Source organism: Nerophis lumbriciformis, linkage group LG33 (assembly GCF_033978685.3).
Source record: "Nerophis lumbriciformis linkage group LG33, RoL_Nlum_v2.1, whole genome shotgun sequence".
Classification (NCBI taxonomy): Eukaryota; Metazoa; Chordata; class Actinopteri; order Syngnathiformes; family Syngnathidae; genus Nerophis; species Nerophis lumbriciformis.
Window position 1 is genome coordinate 21,253,730 of NC_084580.2, and position 19,999 is coordinate 21,273,728.

Sequence of the window (19,999 nt, forward strand, 5' to 3'; positions counted from 1 at the left end):
CCAATCACCACGCCCCTACACCAGCCTGTACCCACCCACTCTGTGCCCTATATAAACCATGGTATGTGAATGCTCCCATTAAAATCTCCTGATGATTGAGGGAACCCCCTCATGAAACAGGCCTGTAGAGATGAAGTAGTCTTGTGATTTTTTTCCCACACATACATATATATATATATATATATATATATATATATATATATATATATATATATATATATATATATATATATACATATATATATATATATATATATATATATATATATATATATATATATATATATATATATATATATATATATATATGAAATACTTGACTTGGTGAATTCTAGCTGTAAATATACTCCTCCCCTCTTAGCCCCGCCCCCAACCACGCCCCCGCCCCACCCCCACCCCGACCACGCCCACCACCCCCACCCCCCACCTCCCGAAATTGGAGGTCTCAAGGTTGGCAAGTATGGGTCTATATATATAATAAATCTTTGAACATTACCGCCCCCTGGTGTCAGTTGCCGTCACCTCCCCCTGCATACCATAACATACACACAAACATTAAACAGTGTGCTTTCTAAAAATTGTTAAGGTTTGTGTCATGTTTTTCCTCAAACAATAAACATACTAAAACAACAACAACAAAAAATTCCCCCATCTTTTTACATTTTCAATCTTCTTTTTTTTTTTTAATGCTCCATGATGCCACTAGGACGGCGCTAAAGAGCCGCATGCGGCTCGAGAGCCGCGGGTTGCCGACCCCCGCATTAGGGGTTCAACGTGTAATTACACCCTCACACCAGAGAGGCAGTAGCGCACTCGGCTGTATTCGTGTGTTACCGGAAGTAGTTCTTCCTGCCAGGATCGACTCGTCAGTCAACTTTGAGCTTAGCTCGTTAGCTGCGAACAAAGAAGACGGCGAAGTTGCCAACACGTCGCCCGTCAGAGACCGGCTGTGTGTGGGAAAATGTGTAAAGTACAAATGCTGAGAGCGCTGGTCAATCAGCGACTAACGGCGGCCGTTGAAGAAATATTTGTGGTGTTGGAAAGAACGATAGCAGAATACGAGGAGGAACTTTCCAGAACAAAAGAGGAGAACCAGCGACAACGTCAACTACTGGACGCTGTTTTCAACAAACACCCAGTCGGTTTCCACGGAGCAGGTTTGTTTACTTCTCACTGTGACGTAATCACTAACTTTGCATGTGTTCACTCACACTGCTTGTAAACAAGGTTTTATCAGGCGATGGTATGATGGACGGATCGATCCACGTATCTATCTAGCGATATCAAGGTAGAGTGCAAACTCTTCAAAATAATAAATAAGGGATTGCATTTTGGAGGGGTTGGCGCCTTTTTTAGTCGTGTGAAACGAGTTGTGTACGATCCGCAAAGGTTGAATGGAACAGGACTCTTCTTTTTTTTTTTTTTGCTTCAGATGTACAACCTTTAATTCACCTTGCAGGTGAAACGTCTGAACAAACCGAAAACATTCAACCTTTGTAGATTACCAGGAAAGATGAGGTCACCTACCTAGGTTCCATTCTAGAGGCTAATCGTTCCTGTGATAAAATGGCAACCAAGGTAATCAGAAAGGTCAACCAACGAACAAGGTTTCTCTACAGAATCTCCTCTCTGTTCAACAAAAGCACCTTGAAGATTCTAGGGCAGGGGTCGGCAACCCGCGGCTCCGGAGCCGCATGCGGCTCTTTGATCACTCTGACCACTCTCACCAGACCTACGTAAGCGTCAATATATACCTTGATGTTGCAGAAAAAAGACCATATATTTTTTTAACCGATTTCCTAACTAAACGGGTGAATTTTGGCGAATTAAACGCCTTTCTATTATTCGCTCTCGAAGCGATGACGTCACAACGTGGCGTCACATCGGGAAGCAATCCGCCATTTTCTCAAACACCGAGTCAAATCAGCTCTGTTATTTTCCGTTTTTTCGACTGTTTTCCGTACCTTGGAGGCATCATGCCTCGTCGGTGTGTTGTCGGAGGGTGCAACAACACGAACAGGGACGGATTCAAGTTGCACCAGTGGCCCAAAGATGCCAAAGTGGCAAGAAATTGGACGTTTGTTCCGCACACTGTACCGACGAAAGCTATGCTACGACAGAGATGGCAAGAATGTGTGGATATCCTGCGACACTCAAAGCAGATGCATTTCCAACGATAAAGTCAAAGAAATCTGCCGCCAGACCCCCATTGAATCTGCCGGAGTGTGTGAGCAATTCAGGGACAAAGGACCTCGGTAGCACGGCAAGCAATGGCGGCAGTTTGTTCCCGCAGACGAGCGAGCTAAACCCCCTGGATGTCTTGGCTCACACCGTCCCTTATGCCACCGAAGATGATCAAGAGAAGAATATCGACCCTAGCTTCCCTGGCCTGCTGACATCAACTCCAAAACTGGACAGATCAGCTTTCAGGAAAAGAGAGCGGATAAGGGTATGTCTACAGAATATATTAATTGATGAAAATTGGGCTGTCTGCACTCTCAAAGTGCATGTTGTTGCCAAATGTATTTCATATGCTGTAAACCTAGTTCATAGTTGTTAGTTTCCTTTAATGCCAAACAAACACATACCAATCGTTGGTTAGAAGGCGATCGCCGAATTGGTCCTCGCTCTCTCCCGTGTCGCTGGCTGTCGTGTCGTTTTCGTCGGTTTCGCTTGCATACGGTTCAAACCGATATGGCTCAATAGCTTCAGTTTCTTCTTCAATTTCGTTTTCGCTACCTGCCTCCACACTACAACCATCCGTTTCAATACATGCGTAATCTGTTGAATCGCTTAAGCCGCTGAAATCCGAGTCTGAATCCGAGCTAATGCCGCTATAGCTTGCTGTTCTTTCCGCCATGTTTGTTTGTGTTGGCATCACTATGTGACGTCACAGGAAAATGGACGGGTGTATATCACGATGGTTAAAATCAGGCACTTTGAAGCTTTTTTTAAGGATATTGCGTGATTGGTAACATTTTGAAAAAAACTTCGAAAAATAAAATAAGCCACTGGGAACTGATTTTTAATGGTTTTAACCCTTCTGAAATTGTGATAATGTTCCCCTTTTAAGATGATCTGTAAAACATCATCTATGCAACATTTTGACGACCATTACATGTTATGTAGACCACAAGGCAGTGTTTTCCATTTAGAAAAACAATTATAATATTATGACTCCTTTTAATACGCCCTATAATCTGGTGCACTTTATATATGAAAAAAGATCGACAATAGGCAGTGCGCCCTATGGCCCGGGAAAATACGGTATCTTGTCTTTGCAGTCTATTCAATTGAATATAAGTTGAAAAGGATTTGCAAATGATTGTATTCTGTTTTTATTTACGATTTACTAAGGGTGTAACGGTACACAAACGTTTCGGTTCGGTACGTCACTCGGTTTAGAGGTCACGGTTCGGTTAATTTTCGGTACAGTAAGAAAACAACAAAATATACATTTTTTGGTTATTTACCAAATTTGTAAACAATGGCTTTATCCTTTTAACATTGGGAACCCTATAATAATTCTTCCCAAAAATAGAAATAGCTAGCTGTGTGTGATGGCTGTGAGCCACCACTAGGCTGATCAGTGCAACAGCAGGCAATCATGAATGCTAAGGATAATAATAACATAGACAGGGTCCATTGCCAGGGTTAATGTGGTCAACATATATAAAATAAAAACTAAATAAGATAAGGCTCAGAATGGTTTCTTAACAAAACCTTTCTACATATAAAGTGCTTTTTTTGATTGATTGATTGAGACTTTTATTAGTAGATTGCACAGTACAATTGACCACTAAATGGTAACACCCCAATAAGTTTTTCAACTTGTTTTAAGTCGGGGTCCACTTTAATCAACATTAAACTGCCTCAAGTTGTTGCTCAGATTAAATAAAATGACAAAACTTTTCTTCTACATATAAAAAGTGCAACATTAAACAGTTTCAAGTCAACTCAGCCTCAGATTAACCTTTCTTTCCCCGCCCCAGCCTGGCTAACTTGGCAGTAAGAGGATATATGGGCTCATTGTTCTTCCACCATAGAAATGGGTCCAAATCTAGTTTTTAAAGGGGAACATTATCACAATTTCAGAATGGTTAAAACCATTAAAAATCAATTCCCAGTGGCTTATTAAATTTTTCGAAGTTTTTTTCAAAATTTTACCCATCACGCAATATCCCTAAAAAAAAGCTTCAAAGTGCCTGATTTTAACCATCGTTATATACACCCGTCCATTTTCCTGTGACGTCACATAGTGAAGCCAACACAAACAAACATGGCGGAAAGAACAGCAAGCTATAGCGACATTAGCTCGGATTCAGACTCGGATTTCAGCGGCCTAAGCGATTCAACAGATTACGCATGTATTGAAACGGATGGTTGTAGTGTGGAGGCAGGTAGCGAAAACGAAATTGAAGAAGAAACTGAAGCTATTGAGCCATATCGGTTTGAACCGTATGCAAGCGAAACCGACGAAAACGACACGACAGCCAGCGACACGGGAGAAAGCGAGGACGAATTCTGCGATCGCCTTCTAACCAACGATTGGTATGTGTTTGTTTGGCATTAAAGGAAACTAACAACTATGAACTAGGTTTACAGCATATGAAATACATTTGGCAACAACATGCACTTTGAGAGTGCAGACAGCCCATTTCAGGCGCGCTAAGAACATATATTTTTCCACGATTTCAGCACTCAGGTTAACCATACCTAAATAGACACAAAATACTGCATTACACAAGACTACCCGAATGTACCGTATTTTCCGCACCATAAGGCGCCCTGGGTTATAAGCCGCGCCTTCAATGAACGGCATATTTCAAAACTTTGTCCACCTATAAGCCGCCCCGTGTTATAAGCCGCATCTAACTGCGCTAAAGGAATGTCAAAAAAACAGTCAGATAGGTCAGTCAAACTTTAATAATATATTAAAAACCAGCGTGATGTGGGCGCGCATGGAGTCGTATATCAACATGGACGGAGCTGCGTGAAAAAAGCCACCCGGCCTCTTCGCGTAAACTTCCCTTAACCACTCGCTCATCTTTTCTTCATCCATCCATCCCTTCGAGTTAGCTTTTATGATGACGCCGGCTGGAAAGGTCTCTTTTGGCAAGGTCTTCCTTTTGAATATCACCATGGGTGGAAGTTTCTGGCCATTAGCATGGCAAGCTAGAACCACAGTGAAGGATGACTTCTCATTCCCTGTGGTGCGAATATTCACCGTACGTGCTCCCGTTGTATCCACAGTGCGGTTCACAGGAATATCAAAAGTCAGTGGAACCTCGTCCATGTTGATAATGTTCTCTGGCCGGATCTTTTTTTCAGCTATCTTGTTTTTACAATATGCACGGAAAGTAGCCAGCTTTTCTTGAAAGTCTTTAGGCAGTTGCTGTGAAGTAGTAGTCCGTGTGCGGATGGAGAGATTGCGTCTTTTCATGAACCGGAAACCTGTCGCTTAGTAGGAGCCATTTTGTGGTCTTTACAGATGTAAACACACAAAGGAAATGAAACGTAATATCCGCGCGCTTCTTCTTCTTCTACGGGGGCGGGTGGTTGCTTACAGTAGAAGAAGAAGCGCTTCCTCTTCAATGGGGGCGGGTGCTTACCTTGGCGGTTGCTTGCGTAGAAGAAGAAGCACTTCCTCTTCTACGGGGAAAAAAGATGGCGGCTGTTTACCGTAGTTGCGAGACCGAAACTTTATGAAAATGAATCTTAATATTAATCCATATATAAAGCGCACCGGGTTATAAGCCGCACTGTCAGCTTTTGAGTAAATTTGTGGTTTTTAGGTGCGGCTAATAGTGCGGAAAATACGGTACTCGAATGATTGAAAAAAATAAATGTTTTTAAGCTAAATTATTGGTAAACACAGTTTATGTATAATAATTTACGTAAAACCGCGAGTAATGAATAAAGTTTTCATCAATTAATATATTCTGTAGACATACCCTCATCCGCTCTCTTTTCCTGAAAGCTGATCTGTCCAGTTTTGGAGTTGATGTCAGCAGGCCAGGGAAGCTAGGGTCGATATTCTTCTCTTCATCATCTTCGGTTCATTCTTGCCATCTCTGTCGTAGCATAGCTTTCGTCGGTAAAGTGTGCGGAACAAACGACTGACCATTTTGTCGGCTTTCCCCACACCCTCGTATTTTGAACAAATTTCGTCCAATTTCTTGCCACTTTCGCATCTTTGGGCCACTGGTGCAACTTGAATCCGTCCCTGTTCGTGTTGTTACACCCTCCGACAACACACCGACGAAAGTGAGAAAATGGCGGATTGCTTCCCGATGAGCAATCCGAGAGCGAATAATAGAAAGGCGTTTAATTCGCCAAAATTCACCCATTTAGGGTACGGAAATCGGTTAAAAAAATATATGGTCTTTTTTCTGCAACATCAAGGTATATATATTGACGGTTACATAGGTCTGGTGATAATGTTCCCCTTTAATGCAATATGGTCTTAAATCTGCTGCTATAAAAACATTTGTTATTGCTTTAGCCCTGCCTGACTCGCCGAGGAGAGGCTGCTTGAATGCGGTGGTGACGCTTCAAATGGGTTAGCATGTGTTATGAGAGTAGCGTGTGTGTGTGTGTGTGGCCCTTTAGTATGTGACAGCATGTGAGGTGAGTGTGTGGGCGAGCGAGGTGAGGGAGTGGCTAGTGTTTTGTTGGATTGGCTGTGTGCAAGACCTCAATAAAGCCACGATTTGCAACTAATCGGCGGACTCGTCATTTACCCTGGAGTCCGGAGCTGTGGAGACCCACTGCCGGGTAGAGTGAAGGGTGTTGCCCCCGAGAATACATCGGCCCTGGAGGAGTGTCTCCCCTGGGCTCCTCGACTACGGTCTGGGAGCCGGAAGCAGGAAAGGTGCAGCAACACATGTTTGACGTGTTGTCAGAAGCAGCTGCTGAACAATGTCACCAAACCCCCGTCCTCCATTGTTGTATCGCGCATGACGTAAAGGTCGCATCTCCATTTAGACTAAAGTCACATTTGAAAAGATCAGATTCCAATCGGATTCGGACTACATCTTGATGTGGCCCAAATCTGATGCAAAATGATCAAATTTGAAGCACTTTGGAGCGTTTAGACTGGCACAAAAATCCGATCTTTGTCAGCTGAGGGCAAAAACAATCAGACTTGGTGTGCAGTGTAAACAAGACATTATCAAACTACAAACCCCGTTTCCATATGAGTTGGGAAATTGTGTTAGATGTAAATATAAACGGAATACAATGATTTGCAAATCCTTTTCAACCCATTTTCAATTGAATGCACTACAAAGACAACATATTTGATGTTTTTGCAAATAATAATTAACTTAGAATTTCATGGCTGCAACACGTGCCAAAGTAGTTGGGAAAGGGCATGTTCACCACTGTGTTACATGGCCTTTCCTTTTAACAACACTCAGTAAACGTTTGGGAACTAAGGAGACACATTTTTGAAGCTTCTCAGGTGGAATTCTTTCCCATTCTTGCTTGATGTACAGCTTAAGTTGTTCAACAGTCCGGGGGTCTCCGTTGTGCTATTTTAGGCTTCATAATGCGCCACACATTTTCAATGGGAGACAGGCCTGGACTACAGGAAGGCCAGTCTAGTACCCGCACTCTTTTACTATGAAGCCACGTTGATGTAACACGTGGCTTGGCATTGTTTTGCTGAAATAAGCAGGGGCGTCCATGGTAACGTTGCTTGGATGGCAACATATGTTGCTCCAAAACCTGTATGTACCTTTCAGCATTAATGGCGCCTTCACAGATGTGTAAGTTACCCATGTCTTGGGCACTAATACATCCCCATACCATCACAGATGCTGGCTTTTCAACTTTGCGCCTATAATAATCCGGATGGTTCTTTTCCTCTTTGGTCCGAAGCACACGACGTCCACAGTTTCCAAAAACAATTTGAAATGTGGACTCGTCAGACCAAAGAACACTTTTCCACTTTGTATCAGTCCATCTTAGATGAGCTCAGGCCCAGCGAAGCCGACGGCGTTTCTGGGTGTTGTTGATAAACGGTTTTCGCCTTGCATAGGAGAGATTTAACTTGCACTTACAGATGTAGCGACCAACTGTAGTTACTGACAGTGGGTTTCTGAAGTGTTCCTGAGCCCATGTGGTGATATCCTTTACACACTGATGTCGCTTGTTGATGCAGTACAGCCTGAGGGATCGAAGGTCACGGGCTTAGCTGCTTACGTGCAGTGATTTCTCCAGATTCTCTGAACCCTTTGATGATATTACGGAGCGGAGATGGTGAAATCCCTAAATTAGTGCACTTTTGTGCATGATGTCACTAAGATGACATATCAAAACAACACTAAATTAAAGTGCACTTTTTGTACAGAACGCCACTACTATAGTTAAAAACAAATAAAGTGCACTTTTGTGCATGATGTCACACAAGATATTTCAATAAGTGTCAAATAAAAATGAGCTGCATAATAGGAAATCAAATAGTGTACGTCCTTTGCTATGTGGTAGGTTCCGGCGGACGTTATCTCCTTATGTCGTGGACTATTTTATTCATACGGTGTTGATGTGGAAATGGTTGCTTTGGCATTTTGTGGGTGTGGCACGGAACGGAGATGTTGACATGCGGAGTTTCAAGCACTCTTCATTCTCTAGCAGGTGACTTTTCAAATGATGCTACATATTAGCAGTAGGGGTGTAACGGTACGTGTATTTGTATTGAACCGTTTCGGTACGGGGGTTCCGGTTCGGAGGTGTACCGAACGAGTTTCCACACGGACATATTAAGTAGCGTAACGCACGTTGTGTAAACAATGCACACCGAGGCACAACACACGGCATGCTAGCAGCTAACGGGCTAGGATAGACTGACCATACATCCTCTTTTCACCGGACATGTCCTCTTTTGCGGGGCTGTCCGGGCGGAGTTTCTTAAATGCCTCAAATGTCCGGCATTTTGAGTTAGGGTTGCGTGTATTTTCAATGTACGTTCAGGGTTAAGAAGGGGTTAAAAACAAAACAAATTGTGCGCGCAGCAGCATTGGTGAGGGAGGGGCATTTTACCACTGTGTTACATCAGTGGCTTTCTGAAGTGTTCCTAAGCCAACGTGGTGATATCCTTTACACACTGATGTCGGTTTGTGATGCAGTACCGCCTGAGGGACCGAAGGTCACAGGCATTCAATGTTGGTTTTCAGCCTTGCCGCTTACATGCACTGATTTCTCCAGATTCTCTGAGCCTTTTGATGATATTACGGGACCTAAATTCCTTGCAATAGCTGGTTGAGAAAGGTTTTTCTTGAACTGTTCAACAATTTGCTCACGCATTTGTTGACAAAGTGGTGACCCTCGCCCCATCTTTGTTTGTGAATGACTGAGCATTTCATGGAATCTACTTTTATACCCAATCATGGCACCCACCTGTTCCCAATTTGCCTGTTCACCTGTGGGATGTTCCAAATAAGTGTTTGATGAGCATTCCTCAACTTTATCAGTATTTATTGCCACCTTTCCCAACTTCTTTGTCACGTGTTGCTGGCATCAAATTCTAAAGTTAATGATTCAGCGACTAACGGCGGCCGTTGAAGAAATATTTGTGGTGTTGGAAAGAACGATAGCAGAATACGAGGAGGAACTTTCCAGAACAAAAGAGGAGAACCAGCGACAACGTCAACTACAGGACGCTGTTTTCAACAAACATCCAGTCGGTTTCCACGGAGCAGGTTTGTTTACTTCTCACTGTGACGTAATCACTAACTCCAACTCAATATATTACAACAACATTGCTGTTTACGGCAGACAAACTGCTTTACTGTAGACGAAAACGTGACTGCTGTTGTTGTGTGTTGTTGCCGCGCTGGGAGGACGTTAATGAAACTGCCTAACAATAAACCCACATAAGAAACCAAGAACTCGCCCTCGATCATTCTACAGTTATAACGTGATTGGGCAGGCACGCTGTTTACCGTATTTTCCGCACTATTAGCCGCACCTAAAAACCACAAATTTACTCAAAAGCTGACAGTGCGGCTTATAACCCGGTGCGCTTTATATATGGATTAATATTAAGATTCATTTTCATAAAGTTTCGGTCTCGCAACTACGGTAAACAGCCGCCATCTTTTTTCCCCGTAGAAGAGGAAGTGCTTCTTCTTCTACGCAAGCAACCGCCAAGGTAAGCACCCGCCCCCATAGAACAGGAAGCGCTTCTTCTTCTACTGTAAGCAACCACCCGCCCGCGTAGAAGAAGAAGAAGCGCGCGGATATTACGTTTCATTTCCTTTGTGTGTTTACATCTGTAAAGACCACAAAATGGCTCCTACTAAGCGACAGGGATCCGGTTCATGAAAAGACACAATCTCTCCATCCGCACACGGACTACTATTTCACAGCAACTGCCTAAAGACTTTCAAGAAAAGCTGGCTACTTTCCGTGCATATTGTAAAAACAAGATAGCTGAAAAAAAGATCCGGCCAGAGAACATTATCAACATGGACGAGGTTCCACTGACTTTTGATATTCCTGTGAACCGCACTGTGGATACAACGGGAGCACGTACGGTGAATATTCGCACCACAGGGAATGAGAAGTCATCCTTCACTGTGGTTCTAGCTTGCCATGCTAACGGCCAGAAACTTCCACCCATGGTGATATTCAAAAGGAAGACCTTGCCAAAAGAGACCTTTCCAGCCGGCGTCAACATAAAAGCTAACTCGAAGGGATGGATGGATGAAGAAAAGATGAGCGAGTGGTTAAGGTGCGGAAAATACGGTAAATATAAACGGAATACAATGATTTGCAAATCATTTTCAACCCATATCATACTTGCCAACCCTCCCGGATTTTCCGGAAGACTCCCGAAATTCAGCGCCTCTCCCGAAAACCTCCCGGGACAAATTTTCTCCCGAAAATCTCCCGAAATTCAGGCGGAGCTGGAGGCCACGCCCCCTCCAGCTCCATGCGGACCTGAGTGACGTGTCAACAGCCTGTTTTCACGTCCGCTTTCCCACGATATACCGTATTTTCCGCACCATAAGGCGCCCTGGGTTATAAGCCGCGCCTTCAATGAACGGCATATTTCAAAACTTTGTCCACCTATAAGCCGCCCCGTGTTATAAGCCGCATCTAACTGCGCTAAAGGAATGTCAAAAAAACAGTCAGATAGGTCAGTCAAACTTTAATAATATATTAAAAACCAGCGTGATGTGGGCGCGCATGGAGTCGTATATCAACATGGACGGAGCTGCGTGAAAAAAGCCACCCGGCCTCTTCGCGTAAACTTCCCTTAACCACTCGCTCATCTTTTCTTCATCCATCCATCCCTTCGAGTTAGCTTTTATGATGACGCCGGCTGGAAAGGTCTCTTTTGGCAAGGTCTTCCTTTTGAATATCACCATGGGTGGAAGTTTCTGGCCGTTAGCATGGCAAGCTAGAACCACAGTGAAGGACGACTTCTCATTCCCTGTGGTGCGAATATTCACCGTACGTGCTCCCGTTGTATCCACAGTGCGGTTCACAGGAATATCAAAAGTCAGTGGAACCTCGTCCATGTTGATAATGTTCTCTGGCCGGATCTTTTTTTCAGCTATCTTGTTTTTACAATATGCACGGAAAGTAGCCCGCTTTTCTTGAAAGTCTTTAGGCAGTTGCTGTGAAATAGTAGTCCGTGTGCGGATGGAGAGATTGCGTCTTTTCATGAACCGGAAACCTGTCGCTTAGTAGGAGCCATTTTGTGGTCTTTACAGATGTAAACACACAAAGGAAATCAAACGTAATATCCGCGCTTCTTCTTCTTCTACAGGGGCGGGTGGTTGCTTACAGTAGAAGAAGAAGCGCTTCCTCTTCTATGGGGGCGGGTGCTTACCTTGGCGGTTGCTTGCGCAGAAGAAGAAGCACTTCCTCTTCTACGGGGAAAAAAGATGGCGGCTGTTTACCGTAGTTGCGAGACCTAAACTTTATGAAAATGAATCTTAATATTAATCCATATATAAAGCGCACCGGGTTATAAGCCGCACTGTCAGCTTTTGAGTAAATTTGTGGTTTTTAGGTGCGGCTAATAGTGCGGAAAATACGGTACATCTAACACAATTTCCCAACTCATATGGAAACGGGGTTTGTATACCAAAATGCCACTTGCAACTGAGCCAAGCTGGACTTTTCTAAAGCACGTGTTTGTCCTCTTGTGTCCGACAGATGTCAGCGGAGGACATCTTCCCTTTGAGCAGCAAGAATGGAGCGCCAGGGCGGAACAGAAGGAGCCGCGGCCCTCCCACTTTAAAGTGGAAGAGGAGGAACGCAACATCAGTCAGGAGGGCGAGCATCCCGAAGGACTGGACGCCTTCCCGGTGATCGATGTCCTCGTGAAGAGTGAAGACGACGAGGTCAAAGGCGAGCGAGAGCTGGAGCCTCCAAGCAGCAGCTCGACTCAACACATGACAACGTATGGAAACCACCATGGAGGATCTCAAGCAGGCAACCTCTTGGCGCCGCTGTCGGACAGCGACGACACAATGTCACCCTCCCCGGACACCAACGAGGAAGACCCTAAAGCCGACAAGACAGGCTACATTGACAAAAAATGCGCTTGGTGTGGCAAAATGTTTTACGACAGCAGCACTCTGAAAAGACACGTTCGGATACACACCGGAGAAACACCTTTCTCCTGCTCCGTCTGCGGTAAAGGCTTCCGACGGAACGAATGTTTGCAAATACACATGAGGCGACACACCGGAGAAAAACCCTTCTGCTGTTCAATCTGCAACAAAAGCTTTTGCGCCCGAACGCCGCTGGTAATACACATGAGAACACACACCGGCGAGAAAGTCTTCAGTTGCTGCGTGTGTGACGAAAGATTCTCCTACAAGTACCAGATTAGCAAACACAAGTGTGCCGGTTTCAACAGCAGCCAGTAAACGAAAGCTGCGGGACTCGGAATAAACTTTGGGATAAACTTTCGACTTGCTAACAAAGTCACCATATATTGCATGCGTGAGTCACCAAATATAGCATGTGTGACCTTATTGTGTGTGTAACACAATCCTATTTAAATGTAGTAATAAAGATGTGACAAAATGTCAACCAGGTTTACTTACCGTATTTTCCGCACCATAAGCCGCCCTGGGTTATAAGCCGCGCCTTCAATGAACGGCATATTTCAAAACTTTGTCCACCTATAAGCCGCCCCGTGTTATAAGCCGCATCTAACTGCGCTAAAGGAATGTCAAAAAAACAGTCAGATAGGTCAGTCAAACTTTAATAATATATTAAAAACCAGCGTGATGTGGGCGCGCATGGAGTCGTATATCAACATGGACGGAGCTGCGTGAAAAAAGCCACCCGGCCTCTTCGCGTAAACTTACCTTAACCACTCGCTCATCTTTTCTTCATCCATCCATCCCTTTGAGTTAGCTTTTATGATGACGCCGGCTGGAAAGGTCTCTTTTGGCAAGGTCTTCCTTTTGAATATCACCATGGGTGGAAGTTTCTGGCCATTAGCATGGCAAACTAGAACCACAGTGAAGGATGACTTCTCATTCCCTGTGGTGCGAATATTCACCGTACGTGCTCCCGTTGTATCCATAGTGCGGTTCACAGGAATATCAAAAGTCAGTGGAACCTCGTCCATGTTGATAATGTTCTCTGGCCGGATCTTTTTTTCAGCTATCTTGTTTTTACAATATGCACGGAAAGTAGCCAGCTTTTCTTGAAAGTCTTTAGGCAGTTGCTGTGAAATAGTAGTCCGTGTGCGGATGGAGAGATTGCGTCTTTTCATGAACCGGAAACCTGTCGCTTAGTAGGAGCCATTTTGTGGTCTTTACAGATGTAAACACACAAAGGAAATGAAACGTAATATCCGCGCGCTTCTTCTTCTTCTACCGGGGCGGGTGGTTGCTTACAGTAGAAGAAGAAGCGCTTCCTGTTCTATGGGGGCGGGTGCTTACCTTGGCGGTTGCTTGCGTAGAAGAAGAAGCACTTCCTCTTCTACGGGGAAAAAAGATGGCGGCTGTTTACCGTAGTTGCGGGACCGAAACTTTATGAAAATGAATCTTAATATTAATCCATATATAAAGCGCACCGGGTTATAAGCCGCACTGTCAGCTTTTGAGTAAATTTGTGGTTTTTAGGTGCGGCTAATAGTGCGGAAAATACGGTATTTAAATTGCAAACTTGATCCAAGAAGAGAGACTGAAAAGCTGCTCTGTTGTTAGCACTTAACCTGGTTAGCAAGCTAATCTGTAGCCATATGTTTTTCTGCTCTTGTCCACTTTCCTACATGTCAGTCCGCCACCGTTTACTTTATGTAACCCAGCTTTTTAAAAATTGTATGCTATAAAAGTATTATTTCACATACACCGTAATGATTTACAATAATGGTCATTTGAATCCAATGGTATATACCAGGCCCTAACCAATCTGGCGCCCTAGGCAAGATTTTAGGTGGCGCCCCCCCACATCGGCAGTGAAGTGTATATACTCACAAGAACCCGAATAGCTTTGTCTTTGACCTTTTTTTTCACTTACAACTATACCTAATATATAAAGGGGTGGAAAAGTGACTATTACCTGCAGGGCAAACATTAGCTAACCAGAAGGCTTATAACAATGTAAACAAAAAACACCTGCTTAAAAGATCTAATACAAATGTCCCTGAGGAATGTAAGGTGGGAGTACTATAATTACCTAACGTTACATTATTATTTTCCATAACAATTTATCCCCCTCCACAATATTAACCCGACGTTAAAACAGAACTAGCTATTTATTGATTAGCAATTGCCGAATCATGTAACATTAGCTTAATGTTAAAAAGCCAGGTTACTATCACATTCTGTAAAAGACAAATAATTTCATGTAGGCTAACGTTACCTACCTGCTACCTCTGTCTTTTCTCGTTTCTCCTCCTCTTCTTTTCTCTTTTTTTCTTCCCTGGGCACCTGACAGTTTTGGCCGTTTTGACATCTTGTGTTGATTTTTTGATGTGGTGACGTCCAAAAAGAGTCATGATACGGGAAGGGAGGGTAAAGCCTATTAAATAGGCTTTACTTTGCATTTTAATTAACGCGGGATTATTTTTTGTATTTAGAAATAATAGTAACAACTTTTTTTTTTCTTTTTTTTTTTTTTCTCCAACATTTGTGGCACTGGCGTGGCGCCCCCTGATGGACGGCGCCCTTAGCATTTGCCTATACGGCCTATGCCACGGGCCGGCCCTGTACCAGGGGTCGGCAACCCGCGGCTCTTTGATCAGTCTGATCATACTTGCCGACCCCCTCCCCCCCCCTCTGCCCGATTTTCCCGGGAGACTTCCGGATTTCAGTGCCTCTTGCAGAAAACTCCCGGGATTAATATTCTCCGATTTTCACCCTTACATTAATAATAAGGGCGTGCCATGATGGTACAGCATTTAGCGCCCTCTACAATCTGTATAAACAGCGTGCCAACCCAGCCTCTTGTTATATGCATCTTCTGCTTGCACACGTAAGTGACAGCAAGGCATACTTGGTCAACAGCCACACAGGTTACACTGACGGTGGCCATTTAAAACAACTTTAACACTCTTACTAATAATGTGCCACACTTTGAACCAAAACCAAACAAGAATGACAAACACATTCCGGGAGAACATCTGCACCTTACATACTTGCCAACCCTCCCGAAATTCAGCGCCTCTCCCGAAAACCGCCCGGGACAAATATTCTCCCGAAAATCTCCCGATTTTCAGCCGGCGCTGGAGGCCACGCCCCCTCCACCTCCATGCGGACCTGAGTGAGGACAGCCTTTTTTCAGACAGAGGACAACAGGGTGACAAGAACTAAATCATCCAGACTAGAGATACATTGTATTATTATGTTTATCTTACCTAAAAATAAATATATTTATAAATTTTATTTTAAAAACTAAATACATTTTTACTAAATTTAGCTAAAAACATCAAAATTAATTGTATTTTTATTTGTATTTTTTCTGACTCCTTATTACATCCAGCCATAGAATTATACATTAAAATAAACATATTTGAAAGAATTGATTTTAAATTGTCATAATAATTCATTTAAAATGACCATATTTAATTATAAAAATAATTGCTTGTTTATCAACAACGTTAGCATTTTATTCATTACATTTTGAAGCTCTCAGAAGCCAATTTATGTCACATTCCTTAATATTTATTTATGCAAGTTTGAAGTATCAATTATCTAAACACAGTTTTGTTTGCATATTTTCAGGATGTAGATATATATATATATATATATATATGAAATATTAGAATTTCAGCTGTTAATATACTCCTCCCATCTTAACCACGCCCCCAACCACGCCTCGCCCCACCCCCGACCACGCCCCCACCCCCAACTCCCCACCTCCCGAAATCGGAGGTCTCAAGGTTGGCAAGTATGGCACCTTAACACAACATAAACACAACAGAACAAATACCCAGAATCCCATGCAGCGCTGACTCTTCCGGGCTACATTATACACCCCTGCTACCACCAAACCCCGCCTCCACACCAACCCTGCTCCCTCACACATCAACCCCCCCTCTGTGCGTCGGTTGAGGTGACGAGTTAGGGGTGCATGGGATTCTGGGTATTTGTTCTGTTGTGTTTATGTTGTGTTACGGTGCGGCTGTTCTCCCGAAATGTGTTTGTCATTCTTGTTTGATGTGGGTTCACAGTGTGGCGCATTATTAGTAAGAGTGTTAAAGTTGTTTAATACCGCCACCGTCAGTGTAACCCTGTGTGGTTGTTGGCCAAGTATGCCTTGCTGTCACTTACGTGTGCAAGCAGAAGCCTCATACAACGTGTGGCTGGGCCGGCACGCTGATTTTAGTGGGCGCTAAATGCTGTACCATCACGGCAAGTTCGAGAGAACAGTTGCCTTGACAATCATAGTCTGCCGGAAAAATCGGGAGAGTTGACAAGTATGACGCTGTCACGCGCCATTCATATAAAACCCGCGGGCCGCACTAACATTCAATTTTCATATTAAGGTGTGGGCCGCGTGTCTGAGACCCTTGGTTTATACATAGCACAAAGCAAGAAAAAAAAACTTTGTATGCAGTGTTATTTCATTTTAAATTTCAAAATAATTTTGTGGCTCCCATTGTTTTCTTTAATTTGTGAAACTGGTCAAAATGGCTCTTTGACTGGTAAAGGTTGCCGACCCCTGGTATATACAAATGTGATTTCAGACCACTTGTTTTTTTTTGTGTAATTCACTTTGGGCCCTATTGTCACATTTGTGCTTATACACGCCTCAATAGTAAATACACAAGTAATAAACACTCTTGTTTATATTCTCCCATTGAGTCGGGAAATAAAACGGGCTTATTATAAATGAGGCGGACTTTGTTGTGATTTCTTTAGTTTTCTTAGTTGTGTGAAAATGGATTTAAATGACTTTTAATGTCATTGAAATCCATAAAGAAAGATTCAAATGGGAAAAGGCAGTATCATACCAGAATGTGTGTTGTCATGGTGATGTGGTGTGTGTGTATCAGTGACGTGCAGTCACTAGAGGCAGGTGAGGCGGGGCCTCACCTAAAAATGTAATTTTTTTAATTTTTATTAAATTGTTATATGTATCCAGTGATTATACTATAAAGTTATTTTCCATTTAACTTCACCCGTTTTAGATTATTTTTATTTAAAATCGCTGAATTTTCACATTTGCCGTTCAAATACTGAGAAGAGACGGCGCGGCGAACAGCAGCCAGTCGAGGCACGTCACTCAGTGCCTCAACATGGATTGCGGACTCGGCTAACCGCTGGTCTGCTGTGCAGTGAGACCGTATTGCTATATGAATTATATTATACATTTCCATAGTTTAGTTAGCTGAGGTATATAATGTACAGTGTATTTAGTCAACAACTGTATGTGTGTAACGTATTTCTTGTGCTGAGCGATCATAAAACGGCTGCAAAAGACGCACTGGCTGAGGCTCCAGTAACCCCGCCTCCTGCACCCCCGCCGTAGAATTGTTATATCAACTAAAGCCCACACTTAAACTTTCCACGTGCAAGATTGAATCTATTTAAAAAAGTTATTTCATAAGAAGCCAAAAAGTGCAAACACAATAATGTTCGTGTTGGAGGAGTTGTGAATGACTGCAGGGCCACAACATCAGGTACACCTGCAGACTGCAGGTGTACCTAATTCACAACTCCTCCAACACGAACATTATTGTTTTTGCACTTTTTGGCTTCTTATTAAATAACTTTTGTAACCTATTTTTTATGGGCTTTCCTCTTTGTGATGTTAAGTTCCTGTTATGCGCTGTTATACAGTATATGCCTTGAGCTCTTATTTTGCAGGCGCTAAGAGCGGAAGTGACGACACGTTTGAGTGGAGCGGAAGTTTTTGAAAGAAGGTAAATAAAGTGGTCCTCGTGTAAACTGGAGCCTCCGTGTTTGTTATTTTGTAGTTTCATACAATATAGGCGACATTTATAAACCCTCGGTTACACTTTTTTAAATAGATTCAATCTTGCACGTGGAAAGTTGAAGTGAGGGCTTTAGTTGATATAACACTCTCGTCAGGGATTGCATTAATCCAGCACAACAGCGGCTCATGGATTTATTTTATAAGTAAAGGTAAGACCACGTTTTTTTTAATTAAATGTGCTTTTTTGTGTGCTACAGTTTGTATGTGTAAAGTTAAAGTTAAGTTAAAGTAGCAATGATGGTCACACACACACTAGGTGTAATGAAATTTGTCGTCTGCATTTGACCCATCCCCTTGATCACCCCCTGGGAGGTGAGGGGAGCAGTGGGCAGCAGCGGTGCCGCGCCCGGGAATAATTTTTGGTGATTTAACCCCCAATTCCAAGCCTTGATGCTGAGTGCCAAGCAGGGAAGAATGCTGGTATGAGCTTTTAAACATAACCCGTTAACTGCTGCCAATCAAATGGTGAATAAGATACTCTTTAGGGTTCATATGTTTGTAAATCTGACTGTGATGAAGTCAGTGCCTCACCAGCCATCAACCTCACCGCACGTCACTGGTGTGTATGCACGCTACAACAGCTTCTTCTTCCGAGCTGGATGTGAATATTAGTTCATAGACGAAACGTTTACTTGTTATTATCACCCTGATGTTATTTTTGATGTTAAGAGTTTCTCTTCTGTACAAATGTTTGTGAGACCGTGACACGTCAAGGCGACTTGACAGCTGTTTGTGTGTGTGCTTACGCGGGGAAGCGGGACAGTTTGATGTTAACTGTCCAATAATCCAGTGTTTTTCAACCTTTTTTGAGCCAAGGCACATTTTTTGCGTTGAAAAAATGCGGAGGCCCACCACCAGCGGAAATCATTAAAAATTAAACTCAGTTGACAGTAAAAAGTCGTTGTTGGATATGACTTTAAAGCATAACCAAGCATGCATCACTATAGCTCTTGTCTCAAAGTACACTGCAAAAACTGAAATCTAAGTAAGATGAAATATCTCAAATAAGGGTGATATTTGCTTATTTTCCGTCTGATAAGATCATTCTTCTCACTAAGCAGATTTTATGTTAGAGTGTTTTACTTGTTTTAAGGGTTTTGGTCCTAAATGATCTCAGTAAGATATTACAGCTTGTTGCTGAGATTTGATGACCTATATTGAGTAAAACATGCTTGAAACTGGATTGGCAGACCGGGGTGGTGGTTCCTCTCTTTAAGAAGGGGAACCGGAGGGTGTGTTCCAACTATCGTGGGATCACACTCCTCAGCCTTCCCGGTAAGGTCTTTTCAGGTGTACTGGAGAGGAGGCTACGCCGGATAGTCGAACCTCAGATTCAGGAGGAACAGTGTGGTTTTCGTCCTGGTCGTGGAACTGTGGACCAGCTCTATACTCTCGGCAGGGTCCTTGAGGGTGCATGGGAGTTTGCCCAACCAGTCTACATGTGTTTTGTGGACTTGGAGAAGGCATTCGACCGTGTCCCTCGGGAGGTCCTGAGAGTATGGGGTATCGGACTGTCTGATTGTAGCTGTCCACTCCCTGTACGATCAGTGTCAGAGCTTGGTCCGCATTGCCG

General features: G+C 43.3%; 2 protein-coding genes across 2 annotated transcripts in view; one reads left to right on the forward strand and one right to left on the reverse strand.

Moving 5' to 3' along the window:
• LOC133575720 (uncharacterized) overlaps window positions 1–19,999 on the reverse strand; it is a 118,572-nt gene that overhangs the window by 59,839 nt on the left and 38,734 nt on the right. The window lies entirely within an intron of this gene.
• LOC133575775 (uncharacterized) lies at window positions 821–13,320 on the forward strand. The gene is made up of 2 exons (XM_061928599.2): window positions 821–1,157; window positions 12,175–13,320. The coding sequence occupies exons 1-2, from the start codon at window positions 962–964 to the stop codon at window positions 12,891–12,893; spliced, it is 915 nt and encodes a 304-aa protein (XP_061784583.1). The 5' UTR covers window positions 821–961; the 3' UTR covers window positions 12,894–13,320.

Excerpts from the sequence above, each read along its gene's own strand:
- LOC133575775 (XM_061928599.2), top strand. The coding sequence starts at position 962 with ATGTGTAAAGTACAAATGCTGAGAGCGCTGGTCAATCAGCGACTAACG. Across the intron at positions 1,158-12,174 it reads AGTCGGTTTCCACGGAGCAG|ATGTCAGCGGAGGACATCTT; the intron begins GTTTGTTTACTT and ends TGTGTCCGACAG.